This window comes from Phalacrocorax carbo, chromosome 3 (genome assembly GCF_963921805.1).
Source record: "Phalacrocorax carbo chromosome 3, bPhaCar2.1, whole genome shotgun sequence".
Classification (NCBI taxonomy): Eukaryota; Metazoa; Chordata; class Aves; order Suliformes; family Phalacrocoracidae; genus Phalacrocorax; species Phalacrocorax carbo.
The window spans coordinates 25301776-25324782 of NC_087515.1; the positions used below are offsets into that span (position 1 = coordinate 25301776).

The following is a 23007-nucleotide window of genomic DNA, read 5'->3' on the forward strand; positions in this document are numbered from 1 at the left end:
TTAGGAAAAGGAAACCCAGATGAAAATCCCAAAACTTAGGTTGAAGAAGGACAAACAAGTGTTTCTGGGACACAAATGCATCTGAATGTGATTTCAGGCACACAGGTGCAGGTTTTCCAGCACTGCACTAAAAACCAAGTCTCTATTACTTAAAAGTCAGTTTTACATACCCATCCATATCTAGTTTGGCCAAGTTACAAGCCTTGTTTCCAGCCCTGCTGGCTCCCTGGGTGGTTCCCATTCACGCAGTTTGGTTTTTTTACTCTGTAAATCCTATTTTGCACAGAATGTTTATCACTGTATTATGAGATTAAATATAAAAAATCTTGATCATTTAATACCTTAGGATCTGTCATTTCAATATATAACTTGACTAAATGGGGAAAAAACCCTTCCTCCAGTTGTCCAATGTATAGGAAGCCTCAAGATGTTGAGGACTGATTTTTTTGTTCCCTATAGTAGATCAATTAAGTTTCCTGTAAGCTTTCATGCTTATTAAACTTGGTTTTATATTGGCTATTTTAACAATGTTCCAGTGAATGCTACCAGTATTTAAGCTTTTAGAAGTTAATAACTTTTTAGAACATAAATATTTGCCTTACTGCAAAGCTATCTTCCTCCTTTGGAAGTCCAATCTTGCAGCCTCTGCAACTGACTACACTCTAGGTACCTGAGGACATTCCTTTGCAGAAGTATTTAGATAGAAGTGTCTACAGAGCAACTTTGTAGCAAAACATTACTTTCAGCTCATTATAAAGTGTGGCATGCATACAAAAATCACTCCCCTTTACTTGAAGAAGCACACAGTTCTCAATAATCAGTTTTACTTTGATTTATAATAAAAACCATTTACAGCATCTCTGTGAAAAATAATGCCATTTTGAGACTGGCACAGATGTTTTCCCTTATCAAAGAGGAAGCTAACGTAAAATCTTTTTCTTCCTTAAAAGACTTCATAAAGTAATTTGAACTTTTTAAAAAAGTTTCTTTAAAAAGTCTACTTTACACAACACTAACAAATAAGCATGCATGCAAACTTATTTAAACCGGACCAGCAGTGCTTGAATTAACCTTTAAAAAAATAATAATCACACGAAGAGAGAAGGTGAAGGTACCTCTGCCTACACAAAAAGTCCTTTGGATATTACCGCTCAACAAGCCTGAACTCTGCTAGCAATGGCAGGTGGTCAGAAGAGTTATTTTCGTTGGGAAGACCATTAACAGTCCAAAGATCTTTCTCTGTTAGAAGTGCCAGCCTGCCAAGAAGTTTCAGACCTCCGTGAAAAGAATCCTCTGCTCCTGGTTAGGAAAAAAGGTGGAAATGTTCATCAGTGTGGGCTAAAAAAAAAAATAAATCACATTCATACATATGCAGAAGGAGGAGACCAGTATGACAGAAATAATCTGAAGTCGTTATTGTCCCATGCAAAAATCACCAATACTGTAATTCAGAAATTCTTCTTGTTTACTCTTATTCTCACAGTAGAACACGTAATCAGTAGAGCTCAAAGTATTCTGGCACTACCCCTCCATTTTGTGGGAGAGAGAAATTGAGATAGAAAGAGAAAGGGATTTAGTTTTTTCATTGTAACTCCCCTGAAAAAGTTTCACACAATCCGATCCTATACTCTAGCACAACAGCATTGTTAAACAGAGCTGACACTTGCAAAAGTAAGTGTCTGTATCCTCAAGCGCACAGATCTCCAGCAAGTCATACAGGAACTCTTGCTCATAAGGATGAAAGCCTTCTGGCATTTCCCTTCCTAACTGTTCATCATAAGAAAGATATACTCCTGAATTATTTCCTGCTACCTATTTGTATAGTCGCCTAAAAAACAAACCAAACCAAAAAACCCCACACCACCCCCAAACAAAAACCCCATCACAAAAAAAAAAATCCCCTACCACACACACAAAAGGAACACCACATTGTTCATGGAAGGGGGAAGATGACTCAGAGCCTTGTTATTATTACACCTTATTATTGTACTACACTTAAAAATCTTAAAAAAAGTGTAAACACAAAACCATCAAAGAGTAACAAGCTTTTTCCAGCCCAAGTAAAGAAATTCCATTAAGAACAAGATGCTTCCATGATGTGTCACGTTTAGATTTCTTGAGCTATCTACTTGAATGAGATGACTGTTCAGCACCCCTAGCTATTGTTTTCAGAGCACAGAGATGATTCTGAGCAGGTTGAGCGCTTTCAGGACCAGCAGAAACAGCAGATGTAGTTTTGAGAAAAATAATTTTCTGTATGAAAGTGATCAGTAATTTCAGAACTTCCTGGCTGAAACCTGGTACTGGTTTACCAGTAGGTGTATTTTAAATGATTATTCAGCAACTGTTAAACTCCTCAGATAGTTCAACAGCTTCACTCCTTTGTCATCTGCCAGCTTTCCAGGTCTCTAACAACCCAGAGGCTGTCTACTACCGCTCTGAAGAAAAACTTTTTACTGCAAAGATGTATTGGTACCTCTAGAGCATACACCCACATCCAGCTCTTGAGACAAATTTCTCATTTGGCACAGCACCTGCATGTCTACAAAAGAGCAGTTTGTTGTTACTGAGAGCTTGGTCTGCATGCAGCGATTAATGTCAGCTCAGAGCACACTGAAACCAGCAAAATTGAGTCCTGCAGGACTCGGGTAGATACTGAGTACTGCTTTCACAGCAAATCCTGAATAGCAGCCCAAGTACTTGGCTAAGCATGACGCAGACCAAAGCACAAAACCTTTAAAAGAGAAAAAAATACCAAAACATACCCTTTAAATGGTAAAAAAAGCCATCAGTCAGCCTAGACCACTTTTAATACCCACTTGTTCAGACTTTGACAACTTTTAATACAGAGACCCACGTCATCAAAAAACTGAAAATCCAGACTATTCGTTTCTAAGAACTAGTGAATAAAAACGACACCACTTTAAACTCCTTTGAGAATTCAGGTTTGGTCCCATTCTGTACTCTGATATGAGGTGAAGAATCTCTTTGAAAAACAAGTGCAGAAAATAAAAAGAGCCATAGGTCTGCTGGGGCAATGATGATGCAACAAAATACATAAGCAGGTGAATTAGGATTAAAATTTTGCATAAGGATGCACTCTGAAATCACACAGCACTCCATTAAATCATACAGTGCTCAAAAGTCATGTAGATAGTTCTCGCACCCCAGTTTTTCAGTCAAAGCTTTTATTTCTATATTGTGAATGTTTTGTATATTTTACACTAAGATAGCATTTACTGTGCATGTTATGACAAATGATACTTTTGTGCATTGCCTCAATGAATTTTAACAATCTAGTCTCAATGTATGAGAGATGAAAGCGGTATTTTCATTTCACATACTGAAAACAATGTTAATTTATAAAAATCAGTTGTAATCTACATTGAGAGCCAGAGGGGAATCCAGGTTTCTTTGTTCCAAGTTCTGCAGAGCCATTTACCTGGTAGCACTGCACAGTGCAAGGACCTTTGACATGGCATAAACCACAGAACTCATGATGACACAGGAAGTGCACTGCTCAGAAGCATCCACGGTAAGAGCACAAATGCAGTGAAGGATAGCACTATTACCCATCAAGAAATACACCCGCAGAGGTACCATGTCTTTCTTGCACCATCTGGTGAGTTTTAGCTGCAACTGCAATCAAGAGAGTGACAACTGGTCACGTGCAAGTGACTGTTCTCAGAGCAAAGGCCACAAAGGTCATTTACCTGGCAGACATTACTTCAAGACTATCTGAAAAGTAACTTCCTAAGAAACCATTCATTTATCAGCTTTAATGCATATCATAAGTTGCCATTCACTGTTTTGTTGATTAGATGATTGGAAATACTGCTTTGTTGTAGGTCTGGCCACTAAGGTCCTGCATGACTTACTGATGGCTGTGTTTCTCAGGGGCTACTTACATTGCTGCTTCTCTGTAGCCTCAGCTCTCCTCTCCACGCCAAGATGGCAACTACAGGAATATTCAGTCAGGTGAAAAAGTTTGCCCTGTGCGGCACTACCAGTCCAACATTTCTCAGATAATAGCTGACATTCAAAGCACCACCGCAAACCTCTGAGGCACTTCATATGGATTAAATTATCACTACAATTCCCTTAAAACAGCATCCAAGTGTTCCTGTTTAGCATTTCTGAAAAATAATGAAAAGTTGGGGTGTTTTTTACCTGACTGGGCAGCAGTATCATCATTTGCTGCAGAATAGAAAATATAATCCACAGTGACAGCACTTCGGGAGTGACAAGTCGTTACTTCTGGTATCCCAGTTTCAGGAAAGTAATGAGAATAGACTGAAGACAATTTAAAATGATGCTGCAATTTTGAAGACAACCTAAACAGGAATCAAAGAAAAGTATTTTATTCTTTCTAGGAAAGGCAAGAAAATAAGCAATGAAGAAATACCAAATCGTTTCTGGTTGCAAACAAAATGAACTATCTGGCTACACAAACTAGAATTTCTCTCATGCAATCAATCCCATAGACTTTTGTCTTAGTGGCCTAAACCTCCAAAGGCAAAAAGCAGGCAGCTTCTTCAAGTAAGAGGCAGATACTTAAGACCCTATCAAAACTGTCTTAACTGTCACTTTAAATATACATAGCTGTCACCTTTTTCTACACTTTTAAGATTCCACGTGTCCTCACTCAGCAATCGCTCCCTGACACATGGGTAGAAGTGACCATGACAGCAGCATATATGAAAGTGACAATGAACTCATGTAATCAGGCCCTTCAGCATATAGAAATAAAGATTTTTAGGGTTTTTTCCCCTCCCCTAAACTAAAGCTGTCGGTGTTTTCAAGTCAGGATATGCCTAATTTTCTTTCCTCCACTCAGGCTCCCATTTTGTCTCTCCCCTTTATCTGTCAGTCTGTTCCTCTGCAGTTCAGCCCATCTTGTCTCACCTGTTTTTTCAATCCTGAAAGCAAACTGCACCTTTCAGGAAAAGAACTCCTCTCTCCCTCCCAGATATTTGCTCTCATCAGCTCTGCAAATCATCCATCCCTCAGCTGTATCTGCCTCACCTTGCACGGCTGCATGTTAAACCTGACCTGCAATGTGTTCTGGTTAAAAACCAAGCAACTAAAAAAAACCCAGAAATCAGCATGTCACCTGCCTGATTTAGAGAAAGCTGAAAAACATGCCAGTTAGTACAACACAGAAGGGTGGTAATTTCTGCTCTTGTAGGATAAGGCAAAAAACCCTGCAGTGTTCAACACGTGGCATGCTATGGATTTACACAGTAGGACAGGGCTTCCCGTCTCGTTATCTACTACTTTTCTCAGTAATGCCATTACTTAGCTTTTTGATCACCAAGAATCACTAAGTATTTTAATGTTAACTATCTGCAGCCGTACCAAGATCTCAGTTCTGATAAGAAATGGCTGACTTGGAGCCTGACATCACACATAGGCAGTTAAAGCAATTTTCCTCCTTCCAATTTCACATTGTATTATAGGTTTTTATTAGTATCCATAAACTAGTATCCCAAAAAACAGTAAAAAGAGAGAAATGCCAACACTTAAGCAGCTGGACACCACTGGGATTTTTGTAAATTTTTTTTTCTCCTCTCTTAAAAACATGGTTTCTGCAACTGGACTGAAGTTCACAGTTCTCCTACGATGTCACTACACAGTTAAATGTCCTGTTTATGTCAAGAAGTGACAAAAAATGTCAAAAGCATTCTTTTAACAAGCAGACAGAAAGTACCCTCTAAACAGCATGGACACCTTGCCTCTACATTCTGAAATCATATCTGCAGGTTCCTGCAAGAACTCACACTCCATTATTTCCAGTTCTAGTCTTTTGCTGTCTGATCAGCTTTTTAATGTTTAAATGGAAGATGACTTTTTGCCAGATGGGCAGGCTGAACTGGGTGAGCATCTTGTATCCACACCTGGAATCAAGTACAACTTTGGTCTAAAACCAAAACAAACCCCCAAAGCAAGGAACCGGTCAAGGGCTTCTGGTTTTTTCTCCCCTAACACATACTTTTCAGATGCTATTACAATCTCCTCAGTGTTGTCCGGTTTTGCTGCTTCCAGTTTTTCTCCTGCAAAAAAAAAAAAACCACATTCAATTTACGTTTAAAAATAGAACACAGGCAAGACCAACATTGAAGAGCTACAGAAAAAAATCTTTAATTACACTTATTTTTTTACAGCAGGCAAGATACAATTTACAAAGCTGGATTAAATTCTTCTGTTCCATTAGTAAGATCCCTCCAAAGAATCTTTCAAATTATGCCCCATTCATGGAAAATTGGGGGTTTTGTCACAGAAAAAATGGTGGATGAAAGATGTAATAGTACTTGTCAAGGAATCACTTTCTTTTCCCCACTTGTTCCATAAAGTGCTTTCACTATAACAGCTTTCATGACAAAAACACAGTAGTTTAAATATTACGCACCAGCTCCTGAATGTCAATTTCTAACCATTACCTTCTAAAGAGTCAAATTTGCAAATGCTTATGTGAACAAAAAGCTTTACACTCTAGTGAACCTAACACTGAAGTTTTGCAAGCTCAAGACTCACTGCTTTTTCCCCTCTAGAACAGATCGTCTGTTTTTCAGTTCAAACTGAATGATATTTTCAAAGGACCACAAAAAGTCATCAACCTAGAAACTGACCTGCGTTTTCTTCTTTTTGCTGCTGTTTTATTTCATATACACAGTTTTGTGAAATACCTAATTTTTTTGGCCAAATTGGAATAGATAAGATTCTTTGTCCCCTTGCAAACTGTTCTTGTCCAGAGACCTAAGAAAGACAACATGAGCTTTTGTCAGACAGAAATCCAATTAAAAAAAAGTGGACATTTTTTGTTTAAAGCAAAAAAAAAACCACCCCCAAAAACCCAAACACCCCAAATCAACCCCCTAGAATAAATTTTCTAATGGCTTGTCAAATCTCTAAAAATAACACCACCCCTTACATACACTCCCTTTGTTTACTCTTATCAAGTTTTTTGAAGCTACCCAATTTTTCAAGATAGTTCTTGTGCACTAAGCTGAGAGACTACCAAGACCACTTTTAGCAACATAACAGGACTGAGTATATACAGCTCCCTTGCAGATCCTTTATCTTCACAATGCTTATTCTTCAAGGAACAAGTCAGGACAAAGTAGGGCTTGAAAAAACTACCCAATAACAAACACCAGTGGGACTATTTTTTCATGTTTTTCTCATTGTACATAATCCAGTTACTTTCTATTAGAAAGCATTTGACACATCCAACAGCTACAAACAAGACCTTACAACAAAAAGTGTCTAACCTGGAACAGTTTAGGATCAGCATCTAATTGCATTTTTGCTTTTACAATCATTCTAGCCACTCTAATTCAACATTTACCTAAAATACGAGTAATCTTTTCATAAAGCACACAGTAGGTATTTGATTAAGTAGTTATTTTATCCTACTTAAACACTGGGGCACTTAAACACAGTGATACAATCATCCTGAATCATCCTGTAGGTAACTACCTTTGAAGAACAAGTAATTTGTTTTCAAGTTTTTAATTTCAGAATGTTAGAAGCAGATGCAATATTCTGTAAGGCAGAGCTAATACACCCAAGCTTATTTTAGCAAATCCACAGTAACTATCTCTTTGCAGACTGCGGAAATGGCACTAAGATTGGTACTGCAACAGAAATAATCACAAGCCCAGCTATGGCATGCTAGCATCACTCAAATATTTCTTTTTAATCAGCATTCTTTTTTTTTTTTGAGAAGTAAAAAGCATAGCCTACCTTCCCTATAGCAAGTCCTTCATAATTTAGCTTTCCTTCCTTTATAAATCTGTACAATGGAGAACCAGGAACAGAATTGAAGTCACCACAGATGATAATTGGACAGAAGGTACCATCCTTCTGAGGGGCAACACTAGCAATCTCTGCCAGGAGCATTGCAAGCTGGGTCAGTTTGATGTCCCCTCGCCTTGGGTTATACAGCAGATGTGTATTGGCTATACAGATTGCAGCATTAGTTTTACAGTGAAATCTTGGCTGCAAAAGCAACACCAGTCCAACGTTGTCCCTGTCCAAGAGTGGAATATCATGGCGAAAAAATTCCACAGGGTTTGATGAGATCAGGCTAAATTTGGAAGTTTTGAAGCAAATAGCACAGCCATCAGGTTTTCTCCCTGTCCTCATTTTATACTCACAGTGATACCCTGCAAGAAAGGCAATTAAAAACATAAAATACCATTGCATAGAGGTTGTTTTTTTTAATTAGGAAAGCCTCACGCTACTTTTCTCACATGGCAGTCAACAACCAGTCCGAAGTACCAAAGACTATATCAAGTTCACATGGAAAAGCGAACACGAGACTTTCTGTCCTGTCTAGCTTCAGTTTAGATACTACAGGTTTCCTGGTCTAGTACTTTTTGTGATGTGTAAGCTTCTACATAGTTTAAGATACCAGGCGTGTTCTGCTCTCCTCACATGGGAAAAAGAACCCCAAACCGAAACAACAAAAAACCCCAAGTCACATAAAAGTGGACTTGCGCATTGAAGTTTTTTCTGGATGTTACCACAATGGTTTAGGAATAATATCAATGAAGCATTCCAAGCAAAAGCAATAATCCCTATAAGTCATAAATCACTGTCTAAAATTATTCAGAGCAAAGGTCTCAAAAATATTTACACAACTATGTAATTAGCCAGTTAGCAGCAAAAGGAAGCTTTCAACAGGGAAGCTGAGCACTTATCAAATGACAGTATCAGAGTTCAAATAAATCCACCTGAAAACAGTAATTTGGCAAGTTCTTTTTTCTATGTAGAGATGAAACGCAGATTTTAATGTGATCTTACCTATGTAAGAAAAAACCTAATGATCCTGAAACACTATCTAGTTTTTGCCATTTAAAAATGCTTCTCTGCCCAGCCCGTGCCATATGAATTGAAGAAGTACAGCCCCATGAAGTGGAGTGAGTCAACCTCCGAGCTCACACCAGTGCTGGAACAGGGGATTCCCACTCCTCTCTCCCAGTTCCAGGCCATGTACTCCTGCTACTTGTTGTGGCACTTACTGTTAACTCAATAAACCACAGAAAACTAATCCAGGAAAATAAAACTAGTCTGGATAGCAATCGGTTGGACTGGTGGATTTCACCAGGGTAAAGTCTCATGAGTGCCAGAACTAGCCCAGGAGAAGGGCAGGACATGCACCTGGGAGTAGGGAGGGGAAGAAGAATGGGTCAGCGAGCTCCAGATCCTGATGTATAGCAGCAGGAAGCTCAAGTTGCCCACACGAACCTGGCCTTACATTGTTGTTTCACATTTCAAGTGGATTTAAATCAGTACTGCTGGTACTCTACCTTCTTTACAAACACTCAATTCTGGGAGCTGGACTGTCACCAACTGAGGAAAAAAAAAAAAGTATCAGTCTAGTGCTGCTCCTTGAACTGGCTCCTCCTGGTATCAGACAAGTACCAGTGCCAGGAAAAGAGCAGGGGCCTGGGACTGGAAGGAGGCATAGGGCACAAAAGATTTAGATCAGTTCAAACTACCATGGAATCACAGTCCTAGCAGCATGTTCCTTACCATAAATTCATGTGGGAGAGTGATAAGACAGTGCTATTTTGGCTGACTAAGAGTATAGAGTAAAAAATAATGAATATGAACTGGCTGTGGATAAAATTTAGTGCTTATATTTGGAAGGTTTCAAGCCAGAAAAAAACATACCCTAGAAAAGCTATCCAACAGGAATATTGGTAGAAAACACTAACATTGTTTCAAGGGAACCCTTGATGAATTTATAAAAGGGAATACACAACATTGTTGCATATGATGGCAGGAGACCTGATTCTATAACCTAAGAGAGTTTTTTTTGAGGAAAGTGGTACTGGGGCACAGGAGAAGACAACATCTTGGTCATAAGAGTTTCATCATACCCAAGGATTCCAAACTTGACTTGATCTCTGTTCTGTAGTGGTCTTCTTGGACTTCTTGTAAGCAGAGTACCTAAGGCAAAAGTTTACAATTAAAAGATATAAGTAAGTACATAAAAATATTACCGTATCATTAGAAAAAAACTACTCAGAGGCTTTTTGCCTCCATAATCCCACGAAAGGATTCACTCCTATAGAAAACACTCAAGATTATGAAGAGGGTCCCAATTCCTCCCACCCTTTCTCAGACAGACATACATTTTCAGATGTGAAATTAAATTTAATCAAAATAGTGACCTGCTAATACATTCTCAGCACCTTAGGAGAGCGCTAAATGCCAGAGCAGTGGGACGAAGAGGCCAAGGGCACACTTTTCATTAACTACAGCATGGGCAACAAGAGACCATATTATGACGACCTGAACTAGTGATCAATCTCAAAATAGCCTATAAAGAGAGTTCCAAGCATCTTGGAGCCTTCTCCCTGCACACTGCAGTAACACCCTGGGACTCTGACAAAGGACTGAGTTCCTGAAGGGTAATGAGTTAGTACTGCCTGCTGAACTGCAGCAACAGACTTCACTTACCGAGCTGACACTAGCTCATTCATGATCTCAAAGGAGAACCAGATCTCAAGCAATATTCTGAAGTCTCTGCTTCACTTTAAGGTTACAGTTCAAAACAATGGTCAGTTAAGAGTCCTTTAGCAATAACTTCCTCTTCATAAAGGGCACCTGCATCTACTAGGGTCCATGAGCAGCTGCTTATCATGACTCAATACATGCAATACAAGGCATCACCTCTTTACCCCAGTGCTGTGTTGCACGGTTCTACATACCTCAGCAAGTACCCTGAAGTGAACTGCTCTTTGCTAGCGGGGCTGGCTTTGGCTCCAGCCCTTCCATGCTGGAGAACTGTCTGTTACCACTCATAGCACCAGGCAGACCCTCACTGGAGTCCCTCTGCCCAGCGCTCCTCCCAGAAAGCCCACTAATGTATCTCGCTGTAGAGGTACATACTTATAGTATGTATAAATTTATGAGGAAGAAAGGAAGAGCTTGAAGGGGACTTTAATCCCCAGCTTTCTGGCTACGTACCAACATAACTATATTTTTCAAATGGTACAAGGCAATTTTTCTGTGGCTTCCTTATACAACTACTTTGATTTTTTTTCCGATACTGTTTTCTGACACCAACAGCTTGGATTCTATCACTAAACTTTTATTGGACTGAACAATGACTGAAACAAAAAGTTTACTGACTTGACCTGAAAAGAGGTTGTAGTGAGGTGGGTGTTGGTCTCTTCTCCCAAGTTACTAGTGATAGGATGACAGGAAATGGCCTCAAGCTGTGTCAGGAGAGGTTTAGTTTGGATATTAGGAAAAATTTCTTCACTGAAACAGTGGTCAGGCATTGGAACAGGCTGCCCAGAAAGGAGGTGGAGTCACCATCCCTGGAGGTGTTCAAAAAACGTGTAGATGTGGCACTTGAGGGCATGGTTTAGGAGACATGGTAGTGTTGGGTTGACAGTAGGACTTGATGATCCTAGAGGTCTTTTCCAACCTTAATGATTCTATGATTCCTATGACTTCCTGATGGTGTGGAGTACCAGATGAAGAGAGAAATTAACAACTGAGAGGAATACTTTTGGATCAGAGTCTCACATGAATGCTTTTAACACCTGCATCTTGCTCTCAACCTTGAACATTAATCTCAATAAAACAGAGACCCACATAGCAGTCTCATCACTCAAGTCCTCATACAATCAAAAAAGTAAAACATTTGAGTCTGCCTTCCAAATCAAGGATTCAGACATGATTATAAGTTCTCCGTTACCTGGTCTAACAAATGGCTCTGAAGGTTTAGCAGCCAGATTTTAGAAAGGGACTTTTGATTCACTGAGTATACAGACACTTGCAATAACTACTACCTAAACAAATATGAAGTCAAAGTCACACACCTGGAAGTTAGAAAATGCCAGTCCTAGACGTAGCCTTAATTTGACCCTCCTGTGTACATGCACACTATCTCCCTCCACAAAACCCCGGCATGCAAGGTGAAGTGTTTGCAAATAACGACCAACTATTCAATCTTGCACATCCTTTGCACTAAATAACTTACAGCACAGTAAAAGAGAGAGCCTCCAGCTCAGGAGCTTCCTAAACTGTACAGTCCCAGAAGCTGAAACTATCCTGGAGAAAGGTGCCCTGTTCTCCTACTCTAAGCATCTATGATTAACTACTGTTACAAACGTGACACTAGACTAGGTGGACCTTTGGCCTATGCAAGTATAGCTGTTTTTACATTCAGTGCCTTATTTACAGCACTCTACTCAAGCGTGCTCTAGACACGGACCGAGAAAAATTTATGTGAAGAAGGTTTTGACATTATAAAAAAAATTGCAGTGTATCAGCAGAAAATCAAAGTCATGTCAACAAGACCACACCAGGAAGTTACGGACAAAAAAGGCAACTACAAGTGATATGTACTGTAGAGTTTGCCTTTGCTGTAAGTTCAGATCGCACAGAATACACTAATTGTATAAGCATAAATCAAAATTACTGTTAAGCATGACATAACTAAAAGCTCAGCTGGATTCACTAGACAACCCGCCTGTCAAAACAAACAGCAAGAATTTGCTACTACAATTTATCAGTTCTTAAGAAATACCCACATGCTCATTTTCTACTCACATCTGCATCCAGCTGTTTGATTTCTTGTAGAATGTTGGGAAATCTGTATGTCCAGATTAACAATCGTTGCCTGCAGTGTTTGTACAAGTGGGAATTATCTTCTAACAAATTCTGTGAGAGGATATTGTAGGACATGACTGTAAAGTCAAATTTTGCCTCACTTTCTCTACTGCTTTGGTCAGTTTCTCTGTTTTCAAAGATTTTCATTGTTTTACTGTGCTGGCAGAAGTATTCCCAGTGTCTTTTGATGGTTCCTGTTAAAACCACATGAAGCAGAAAAAGTTATGTAATACACCATATGACTTCTTAACTGCTCTTAGAAATCATTCTGCTAACAACTAGTTGTCTTTCAAACTGCTTAAGCAATTCTAGAAGCTCATTTGATTAGCAGTGGTTTAGACCCTCCATTTAAGATGAACATTATATAAGCTTAATTAAAAATAAAACAGAAAAAAAAACCCAAACCACCCCAAAACATAGCACAAAACCATCATATGCCCTGATTTCAAAACTGCTTTGAAACTAGGAAACCGGCATGTTCTAAGGAGATCATTGCAGTCAGACCACGCCACCCTGCTCCCTGTGGAAAGCCTGTCAAACTGGTAAGCCAAATCCAGTCCTGCTGACATAGTCTTAAACTACTTCCTGCCACTATCTCTTCAGTGGAGATGGGGTATGTCAGTCTGGGATGCAGCCTTTAGGGGAACATGTGGGCACCTTGCTGATCTCTATCCGTGACTAACAAAGGGTTAGGAATCAAACAAAGGGCCTGGTACAGTCTGACAAACTCAGCCACAAGCTGCAACAGGGTCCATTACAGGGGTCCCACAACAGATAATGAACCTGATTTCCCTCAGGAAGGTTGAAAAATTAAAAAAATTAATAAGCCTCAGAATTACCCATAACTTCTGAAAAGGCTTACTTTGCCTTTCTGCCATTCCTACTTTCATACTTATTATTAGCATAATTTATGAAAGTTTATATCTGCCCATCATTAAGCGTCCAATTATTCTTCAGATACATATTTCTCCACTGACAAAACTCACAAAGAAAGATGCCTTTCAGCTGTCCCAACTTACCTGAGAGCACACCAAGGCCCAGTTATCTGTGCTATCAACCAGTGGCAGACTGCAGCTATAGCTGTTAGTATCTACCCTATCTGGGTAGTAAATTTCATCACTGTGCTTACATTATTCAGGACTTTAGTACTTGCAATGAATACAGCAAGGCTTTAGGTACTATTTCTGTAGTGGGAGAGAGGCTACTCTCTGTTAGCCGTTTAAGTCGTAATACAACTTCCAGTTTATTTTGCTAAGGAAGTGATTTATGCAAGAGAGAGGCACAGTCAAAATTGGCTATCTGTTTAACAATAAACAAAACTGTAAATATCCACAATATTCAGTAAAACGTTTGGATGCTACGTAGAAGATTACATCTGTAATAAGCAGAAGCAGACACTTAAATGTTTCAGGAAAGTCTGTTTCTGAGTTGGGTAGACACCTTTGCACTTCTTATTGAATTCACCTGGATAAGCACATTTGCCATTTGCTCTGCCAGCCACGGTCTGACACAAAACTTGCTAATGTGCCAGCGGCAGGATACAGTTGTAAAAACAAAACCGCACAATCACACTGGAAGCAAACACCATTAAATCTCAGTCCATTATTTTTCAGTTATCTAGGTCACAGATACCTCAACTGGCTTGGAAAGAAGCTAATTCAGGCCCAGCAGGGCTTACGAGCTCAGGCACAGTACAAGAACAAAGCTGTGCAACTGCCAGCCCACCTCTGCCCTACAGCAAGTTAGCTAAATCTTTTTGCTTTAAAAGAGTCCCCAAATTACCAGAACCAGTCTAGCAACAGACACCTGAGAGAGGGTTGTCTGAACCAAGCTCAGGACTCCCCAGCTGGGCAATTCCTCAAATAATTGACTCTGTTCTACCACCAACCACACTGAATCTAGTTCTGGCAGACTGTTTGACAGCACAAAATACAAGTCTACAGGCTAAACAGTATTACAAAACTGTAACATTTTAAAGACAGATGTTTTCTTGAGAGAGGTGCCAAGAAAAAACAGTAACTCAAAAGGTGCAGGCAATATTGCTTATAACTTGTTAGACATGTTTAGCATTACAAATAAACAAGGAAAATGAGCAAAGAGCGTCTTTTACCTTTCTTGCTGCTACATTTTTCTTCATTCCGTGCTACAGAAAGACATGATGCTTCCTTCCGATTAGAGAAGTTTGCTGCTTCTTCAGGAGTTGAAGTATCATGCTGGCCACTGAGTCTCCTCTTCTTCGTCAGTGGTTCTTCTCCCTCAGATTTCATACTGGGGTTAGGTAAGTGAAAGCAGGAACTTTGTGTGAAGTTATCAAGCTGCCAACTAGAGTTCTGAAATTGTCTCCAAGGTCCAAAAAACGGAGGGAGTCTCCAGTTTGCTGAGAAATCAGATGGAACAGGAAGTGGAAACAAGGCCCACGGGTACTGCCCGGCCCATCTCACAGAGCTGGAAACTGGGCTGTTCAAGGTGAGTATCTGAGAACCATTCCAGTGGGCAATCCAGTCTCTGCCCAGCCTCTGCATGTGGCGGGGCAGCATGGAGTGTCTACCAAAGAAAGCACAGGTTTCATTAGTTACACACAACTACATCCGCCTGTGGAAGACTGTAGGTGCAAGTTGTCCTGGTCATGACTTATACAAGGTATTCTTTCTCTACAAGTTAACACATAAAAGATATTCAAGCCTTTTTAGATACATACAAGACATTTAAACCTTTATCTAAATGATATGCAAAGTGGGGCTTTACAAAGCAATCTTGTATCTTTTTTCCCCTTCAGGTTTACAAATACCATTTAATTTCCAAACTCTATCCATCTGAATAACTATTTACCATTTATTTTCCGCCTTGTTGAATTCAATTATCAGATCTTTTGAGTGCTTAGTAGAATGACCTTTACAAAAGGTCATTTTTGCATGCTGCATTAAATTTATAATAAGGCTACCGGAAATGAGAACACCACTTTCCTTCAAGCAGTCAGAAATTTGTTTAAAAAGCCATTGACTTGGCTCAAAGCACACCACCAACACGACAGGGAAACAGAGGTACTAACTCTCATGCCACCTCTGGCATCAGCTTATAGAGTAAGTTTGTATTCTTGTTTTTTCTCCAGGTGGGAAAACCGCAGCTTAGTGATTAGTGCCATGAAAATATGGTAGTTTTTTTCTTTTTTCCAGAAAAAAAGAATAATCTCAGTCTCAACAAAAACGCAGGAAGGCCAAATGAAATCAATCTGCCTTAACTTCCTCATTGTTTAAATAAGGCATGTTTTGAGTTTACAAGCAAAAGACATCAATGCTTGGTATGCCCGAAGTTGACCTAGAGAGAGAATCTCCCATCTGCCATTCAGCCTAATAAGCCTAAACACAACTTTCGGCAAAACCAGCTTGTCCTGGAACAGCAGTTTCCACCCTGACGCACCAGAAGTAGCTGGACGGACACAAACAAAACACACCCCAGAGCGCCAACGGCATCACGGTGCAGCCCAGAAAGAGGCCCCTCTCCTTTGCAGGGATCCCCTGAAACACCTGTTTTACAGAAAAGCGGTGAGAGAGGCTCCCTTCCTAAAAATCCCAGCCCCAGGCGAGCTCCTCGCCACCACCACCTACACCCGGCGAAGGAAAACCCCAAACCCGCCCTGAGTTTTAGTGACTGCTCTGGCCAACGGCGGGCACCCCTCGGCCGGGCTGGGGGCTCCCCGGCCCCCCACACCCGGCGGGGACGCGGGGCTCCCCACCAGCCACCACTTCCCACGCCACCGGGCCTGGGCCAGCGTGGGGAGTCCCCGCACCGGCCGCCTGGCCCTCCTCTGGCGCTGGGGGAGGAGGGCAGCCTCCCGCGCACGGCCTCTCGCACGACGGCACCCGCGCGGCTGCCAGGCCTGGCCGAGGCCCGCCGCCCCCCGACCCGCCGTTTACCTCCCGCCGGGCCCGGCTGCGGGCCCCGCCCAGGGTGGGCCCGCTACCGGCTCCGCGCAGCCCCGGCGCCCCCAGAGGGGGTCATCCCAGGGCAGCGCCAGCTCCGCCCGCCACCACCACGACCGCGCTGCCGTCCGTCTGTCCGTCCCACCGCTTACCCGGCACGGGCGGCAGCGGCCGCCCCACGCCGGCTCCCTGCTGGGACTTGTAGTTCAAGGGCTGGCGCCGCGCCCCGGAGCCATATTTGATCCGGGAGGCCGGCGCCGAAGCCGGGCCCGCCATCTTGGGCCAGGGCGGGGTGAGGCGCCGGGTGCCCCCTGGGTACAGACAGCTGCTGCCGGCCAGCGCCAGCTCCATAGCGCGCCAAAAGCAGGCTGTAGGCAGCTTGACTTCAGACTTCTGGTTCTTTTAAATGGACGTAACGCTGCGCCAATGCAGTAGTTCCTATACGCCGACTTGTCCTTGGGATCACCGTGTGTTCCCGTAGGGTCAAAGGGTCTCAAGAGAGACCCGCCGTGTGTTTCAAGGTGCCGCTTCAGGCAGCAGCACCATGTTTAATGTTTGCAGAAAAACAAAACCCACCCTCTGAGACCGTATTTTGACATTCTCAGGTTACAATGCACCTGAAGAGACTCTGCAAAGTGACAATTGCCCCTATGCAGGCTGAGGAGACCTGGCCTGAGGGACGGGTGAGACCTGCCCGTCCTGCAGGCTCCATGGATGGACCCACCGCTACCTACCAGCTGCATAAACAACACTCATTCTCTCAGTGTTGCAGGAATAAGCAGTTAAAACGCTTGCTTAAGGTCCTCTGAGGACAGAGTAAATGCTGGCTCTGTTTACTGTATGGAAATGTATTACAAAGCATATGAAATACGATAGTGCTGAGCAGTACAGATGCTGTGCAGGATCTGTAATCAAGTAAAACACTGTTTCTCTATGTTCCTTTCACTTGTGTCATAAAAATGACTTTAAATAATTTTAAAGGTTTCCCAAGAGTGGTAGGGAAGGCTGGAACTAGAATGATGTAGTTACATTAAGAGTGTGCTAGTTAGGTAATGTGTCAAATCCACTTCGGGTTTTCCACTTCTGAATGCAAGTTACTTACCAGCATAAGGTAAGAATAACCATCCATTTTCTGTTAGTTTCTTCACAATGTAATCAGAGAGCAAAGCTACTAGCTTCATAATACATGGGTAGTAAAAGATCTCCCAACTATATTTTCCAGACCTACAGTATTTTGGTAATTTGTTCTTTTCTATATTTTTGAAGTATTCTTATGTAGTAAATATATTTGTAAGATAGAATACAGTAAGCCATAGTAATTGCAGGAACACCTGCTGTTATTTTTAGGAGCAGAGGGAATCTTCCCATGGAACGCAGTTATTTTCTCTATTTTGTCCTGCATAAGATACCCATGCTACTCTGTCACTTCAAAGGTGTTTATATAATAGTAATCTCGGTAGTGTTCATGGAAAAAGGGAAGGGGTGAAGCTTTGGGTTTTTTTAAGATAAGTCTTATAGAAAGGAAGATATGCTGATAAGCATAGAAGTTAATTGCATAACAGATAAAATAGAAGGTAAGAAAATATTTAACCTATTAATATGATGCAAATTGTTTCTCATCTCAGTGTTGCTATTATTTCTTGCCTTGACCTAGGAAAGTTTTAATAAACCAGTAACACTTAATTGCGATTGTTTACTCCCCTCTAATTATCGTTTTGTGTATCTAGGTTGTCTCTAACATATTAAAAGATATTCTTTAAAACAGGTATCTCCAAATTCTGATTTGTGACTAGAAGCCAAATAATTTTATGAGTCATTTGAGCTTTTGAAACTCCCTAGTGAATGGAAGCTACTGACTCACTGAGGGATGTTTTGATTGATTATACTGCACATAAGAACAGCCACGGTGGCTCACATCAATGGTCCACTGAGCCCAGTTTCCTGCTTTTGAGAGCAGCTAGCAGCAGATGCCTAGAGATATGCAGGGACTGGGTAAACTTGAAATGAACACTCCCCCTGCCTCTAGCTCTTTTCAGCTCAGTAGATTTCCTAAGCCTGATGTATTTATCTCTTTAGTTACTTTCAGTGATTCTCTCCCCTAAGTACTTGAATTTGCAAACTTTATGCATCAGCAACATCCTTTGACAAGATTCCTGCAGGTCTAGCACTCATTATGTGAAGAACTATATTATTATTATTAATTTTATACCTCATTCATACCAGCTTCACTGGCCTCTGGTTCTTGTGTTAAGAAAGACTGAACAGTCCATCCTCATCCACATTTTCCATGCCACTCATGATTTCATGAACCACTATCGTGTTCCCCCACATTATTCCTTCTTCCATGTGAAAAATCTCAGACTACTCCATTGTTCCGCATGAAGAACCTATTCCATGTATCTGATAATTTTTATTGTCCTCCTTGGTTCAGCCACGGAGCTATACAGTTGCGATATACCCTTTTCTGTCTTGTTTTCTACTCCCACTGGTTCTTCTCCCTTCCTCCTCCCACCAAATTGGTAACTTTTGAGCTAGACGGCATTTCAAGATGGATTTTTTTTCTCAGAAGATGTATCAGTTGGCTATTGAAATTAAATGAGATCTAGTATGTAATTCACCAGGGATTAGTCAATGATGGCTTCAGTCCCATTGATTTCTGTTTAAAACTTCAAACCTACTACATCGTCTGAGATGTTACAAGCAAGTGCTGCTTCATATGCAAATTTATACCAGTTCTGGTTGTCTAATCATTATATTACACTAGAGGCTTATTTGAGCTGCATGATATATCAAATAATTGGTATACCATGCTAGAAAATGCTCCTTGTTTGCTTGAGCAAGTGTATTTTCAATCAGCTGTTTGGTTTTTGAATGTGATGCCACTACATCTGAGTAGCTGCAAGCTTCCTATAGCTAAAATTAGAAAAGATGAGAATAAAAAAGTACCTTTGAGATAATTCTGTCTAACCCCTTCATTTCAGATCTAAACAAACCTCAGATTAGGTTCCCTTAATGTTTAGTACATTAAAATTACTTCAAACAGAAGATGTCTTCTTGGAAAGCCTCTTTCAATGAAACTTCAACTGCATCATCATTGGTATAAGAAAACAGTTGGTATCTAATGGAGCTTGATGTGTATCTTTCAGCTTTGGGATTTAGGAATTTGCTTTGGAAGAATGATGATCAAGACCAAATTATGGTCTTGAGGTGCTCCTTTTGATAGTTACTTCCATGAAGTTAGAGGTACCAACACCTTGTCAAAAGATGTAAAAGACCCACTTCCTCTCTCAGAAGATAACTGAGAGTGGCAAGTGAGCTTCTAACAATAAAAGTCCTCTTTCTTCCCCATTTCTTAAGAAAATGTTCCCCATGCAAAATAGACCAGACCTATCAAGCAATTCTTAGAGATAATGAATCTTTCTAGGAACTTGATAGCTGGGAATGTCAATGTAATAAAAAAAAAAATTCAGAGGCGGGGTGCTATAAAACTCACATTTGGACTGTTTCTGTCCTGTTACATGTTAGGAAGAGTTGTTGTGTTCTCCCACAGAAAATGACCTTTCTCTGGGACAGCACTATTCAAAGCAGCTGCTGTATCTGGATGATAGCACACTTCTATGTGGAGCTCCTCTGACCTGACATTGCTAGGCTCTCCAGGATTGTCAAATCAACGGTTTTCTGCCTGACCAGCCCTGGGAAGGGAACAGCTGGTCCATTCATGCCTGTTTCCCTGACGCTGTGTGTTTGCAGGACCTACTTGCCTCTGGTATGCAGATTGCAATTCCCATTATAATGAGATACAAATTGAATGAGGGCAATGTTGAAATTGAAAGTAACAGTAATCTTGTAATCAGTAGGAATGAGGACAAGGTGACACTGTGGCCGTACTTCCAAACAGCGTCATGCTGAAACTGCTTGAAAGACTCAACAGTGAGCTGGTGCTTCCATGTTTGTAGAAGTGAATCTGATCTGGAACTCAAAAAATAATCTTTTCGTTACCTTTATAACATCTTTATGTCATGCAGGTCTTTGACATAAAGAAAAGTACTTAGTTGCATTTCTTTGTAAAAGATGAGAGGCTCTTGTACTGAAGCTTATAGTACGCAAGTGTCTCTCCTTTGAGGATGACTGAACTGCGTTGTGAATCTTTACAACATTCCCAGTTACTGCTGTGTAAATGAAACGTCATCTATAATCACATTCATTTTGTAACATCTGCTATTAAATGAATGAAAACACAGCAATAAAAAAAGAAAATAATTGTAACTGTAACTTCTATAACCTGAAGTGTGATCTCTGTTTGTATGGATCTACATTGGTATGGATCCCACTATAGCCAAGTAAATGGAGGTACCTGTAATCTTAGGAAAGGAGAGCAACTTGCAGCGCACTGAAGCAGCGCAACTCAATGCCTGGAGAGTTTCCTCACACCAAAGCGTTTCACAGACCTATGTGCATATTGTGGCCTGTCTGCAGGGAAAAGGCCAGGTACAGCTGAAAGAATCTGGAGAAGACACAAAACACGGTGATTCAGTAACCATCAAACTTGCCTTTGTGTTAACATTCCTCTTTAAAATCCGTGAGTCATATTCTGCGTTCCAGGCCTTTAGATTTAGGGCACTGTATCTTAAAATTGCCCACAGCAAACGCTGGAAGTGGTGTACCAGCTCCATCGGTGGAAGGCCTTATTATAGATTTGGAGGTCTGATGGGGCGCCTATATTTTCAAATATAACTATATTAAAAATACTGTGGGGCTCGGTGATCACTGCTGAGTGTGAATCCCTCGTGAATCCGGCACGGCCGTGCCCTGGCAGAATACCTTGAGCAGGCCTGGGCTGCCGCGGGGATGCATGGTTTGACCGTGACACTTCGGCCTCATCCATTCCATGAAGGCTCTCAGGCTCCGGCAGAGGCGGCCGCCTCCAAGCCGCCTGTTGGGAACCGGGGATACTCAAAACCGGCAGCTGGAAGCGGTGTGAGCGGGAGAGGGCCCTGCCGGGCCGGGGCCGGTCCCGCCTCTGTCTCAACCTCGGCCCAAGTGCCCCAAACACAGACAGAAGGACCCGGGTGGACCCCTCAGGGCGGCGGCGTGGCTGAGGCGGCGGCGGCGGGGGTCGGGCGGGGCTCCCAGCAGTGGGGCGGGCCCGGCCGGGCCCCCGGTACCGCCCGGGCGGGGCGGGGCGTTCCTGGGCGCCGCTTCCGCCTCGGTCGGGGCCCGGCCCGGCGTAGCGGAGGGATTGCGGCGGGGGGGCAGCATGCTGAGCCCGCGGGAGCGCGGCGGGGACCTGGCCCGCTTCTACACGGTGACGGAGCCGCGGCGGCACCCCCGCGGGCACACCGTCTACAAGGTCACGGCGCGGGTGAGTCAACGCCCGGCCGGGCCCCAGCCCCGGCCTCCTCCGTGCCGGCTGCCTGGGGCGCCGCGGGCCGCCGCCCTGCCCCTCGCCCCGCAGCTCCCCGCGGCCGGCCGGCCGGCCTGCCCGCACGCCCGCCCCGTGTTTGGTGCTTAAAGCCGCCGCTGTGCGCGGAATGGAGCTTGTGGCTGGGCTGCCGGTGGGGGTCCTGGCTGCCCTGCGCGGGTCAGGCTGGTGGCGGCGTGGGAACCCCCCCTTAAGGACACGGGTGGGAGGGAGGGAAGGGTCGGGCACAGCGGCCTCTCCTCAGCTGAGCCTCGGTCCCCTCCTGCAAACCTGTAGCTTCACATAATGTGGTTATTGCCTCAAACGCCCTTTGCAATTAACTGTCAATTTCTTTCCCGTTTGTTGCAGGGCGTGTGAGAATAGCTTAAATCCAAACAACTCTGCCCCCCGCCCCCCCCAGCTCCCTTCTCCCCCAAACCTCTTGGTTAGGATACAGCGGAATTGCTGGCTTCCTGCCTGCCACACGGCGCAGTCAGCTCCGGAGGAGAAATGAGGGAGCTCAGAGTACGTAGGTACAGCACGCCTACGCTGGGAGCACAGGGCTGTTTGAGTGGAATATTTAGACGGCCCCTTCCTTAAGGGCTGCGTGTGCCCAGGGTTCCACCCCATTTGGGCAGAAGATGGTCTGGGTGAGTAAGAGAGGCCTAGAAAGAGAAAAAGGAAAGCTGAAGAAGATAACTGAGTATTGGGAGAGCTGGCTTGGTGCTAGTTTTGCCGAAAGCTCCTTCTGTTGTTCTAGCGAAATTTTTTTGCTTTCTTTTCTCCTCCACTTTCCCGTTTAAGCAAAAGAGGGAGGGGCAGTAAGTAAATATGTAGAGATAGGTGCAAGAGGAGGGGCTGTTCAGGTCCCAGGTGTGATGGGATATATTGAGAGCATCAGAAAGTGTCACAGAGGGAGAGAGTTTATTTAAATGACCTGCAATCTTGTTACTGCTGCTGTAGACATTCTGCCCGTGACAGCAATGTGCGTTTACATGCACCCTTCCCTTAATTCAAAGAAGACAGCGTTCTGTATGTGTATATATA

The 23007-nt window shown here is 42.5% G+C and overlaps 2 protein-coding genes across 12 annotated transcripts in view; one reads left to right on the forward strand and one right to left on the reverse strand.

Moving 5' to 3' along the window:
* Positions 1–817: 817 nt before the first annotated feature.
* ANGEL2 (angel homolog 2) lies at positions 818–21040 on the reverse strand. 6 transcript variants are annotated; one of them, XM_064446222.1, is made up of 10 exons: positions 16554–16705; positions 14750–15183; positions 12580–12833; positions 9891–9960; positions 7747–8168; positions 6630–6756; positions 5993–6053; positions 4171–4334; positions 3909–3958; positions 818–1299 (listed from the first exon to the last, which is right to left on the reverse strand). In XM_064446222.1, the coding sequence occupies exons 2-10, from the start codon at positions 15174–15176 to the stop codon at positions 1270–1272; spliced, it is 1605 nt and encodes a 534-aa protein (XP_064302292.1). In that variant the 5' UTR covers positions 15177–15183; positions 16554–16705; the 3' UTR covers positions 818–1269. The 6 variants fall into 6 exon arrangements, with proteins under 6 accessions (XP_064302292.1, XP_064302289.1, XP_064302291.1 ...); XM_064446219.1 differs by lacking the exons at positions 3909–3958; positions 16554–16705 and adding an exon at positions 20914–21040; XM_064446221.1 differs by lacking the exons at positions 3909–3958; positions 16554–16705 and adding an exon at positions 16712–16724.
* Positions 21041–21743: 703 nt separating this feature from the next.
* The window catches only part of RPS6KC1 (ribosomal protein S6 kinase C1), a 92946-nt gene continuing 91682 nt past the window's right edge, over positions 21744–23007 (forward strand). For 4 of the 6 annotated variants that reach the window (XR_010372029.1, XR_010372030.1, XM_064446206.1 and 1 more), the window contains exon 1: positions 21744–21921. Coding sequence is in view for 2 of the 6 variants with exons in the window: in XM_064446206.1 (XP_064302276.1) it covers positions 21817–21921 (105 nt within the window). In the remaining 4 variants the exon portion in view is untranslated. The remainder of the gene's footprint in view (positions 21922–23007) is intronic. The other 2 variants (XM_064446211.1, XM_064446208.1) reach the window with 2 other exon arrangements.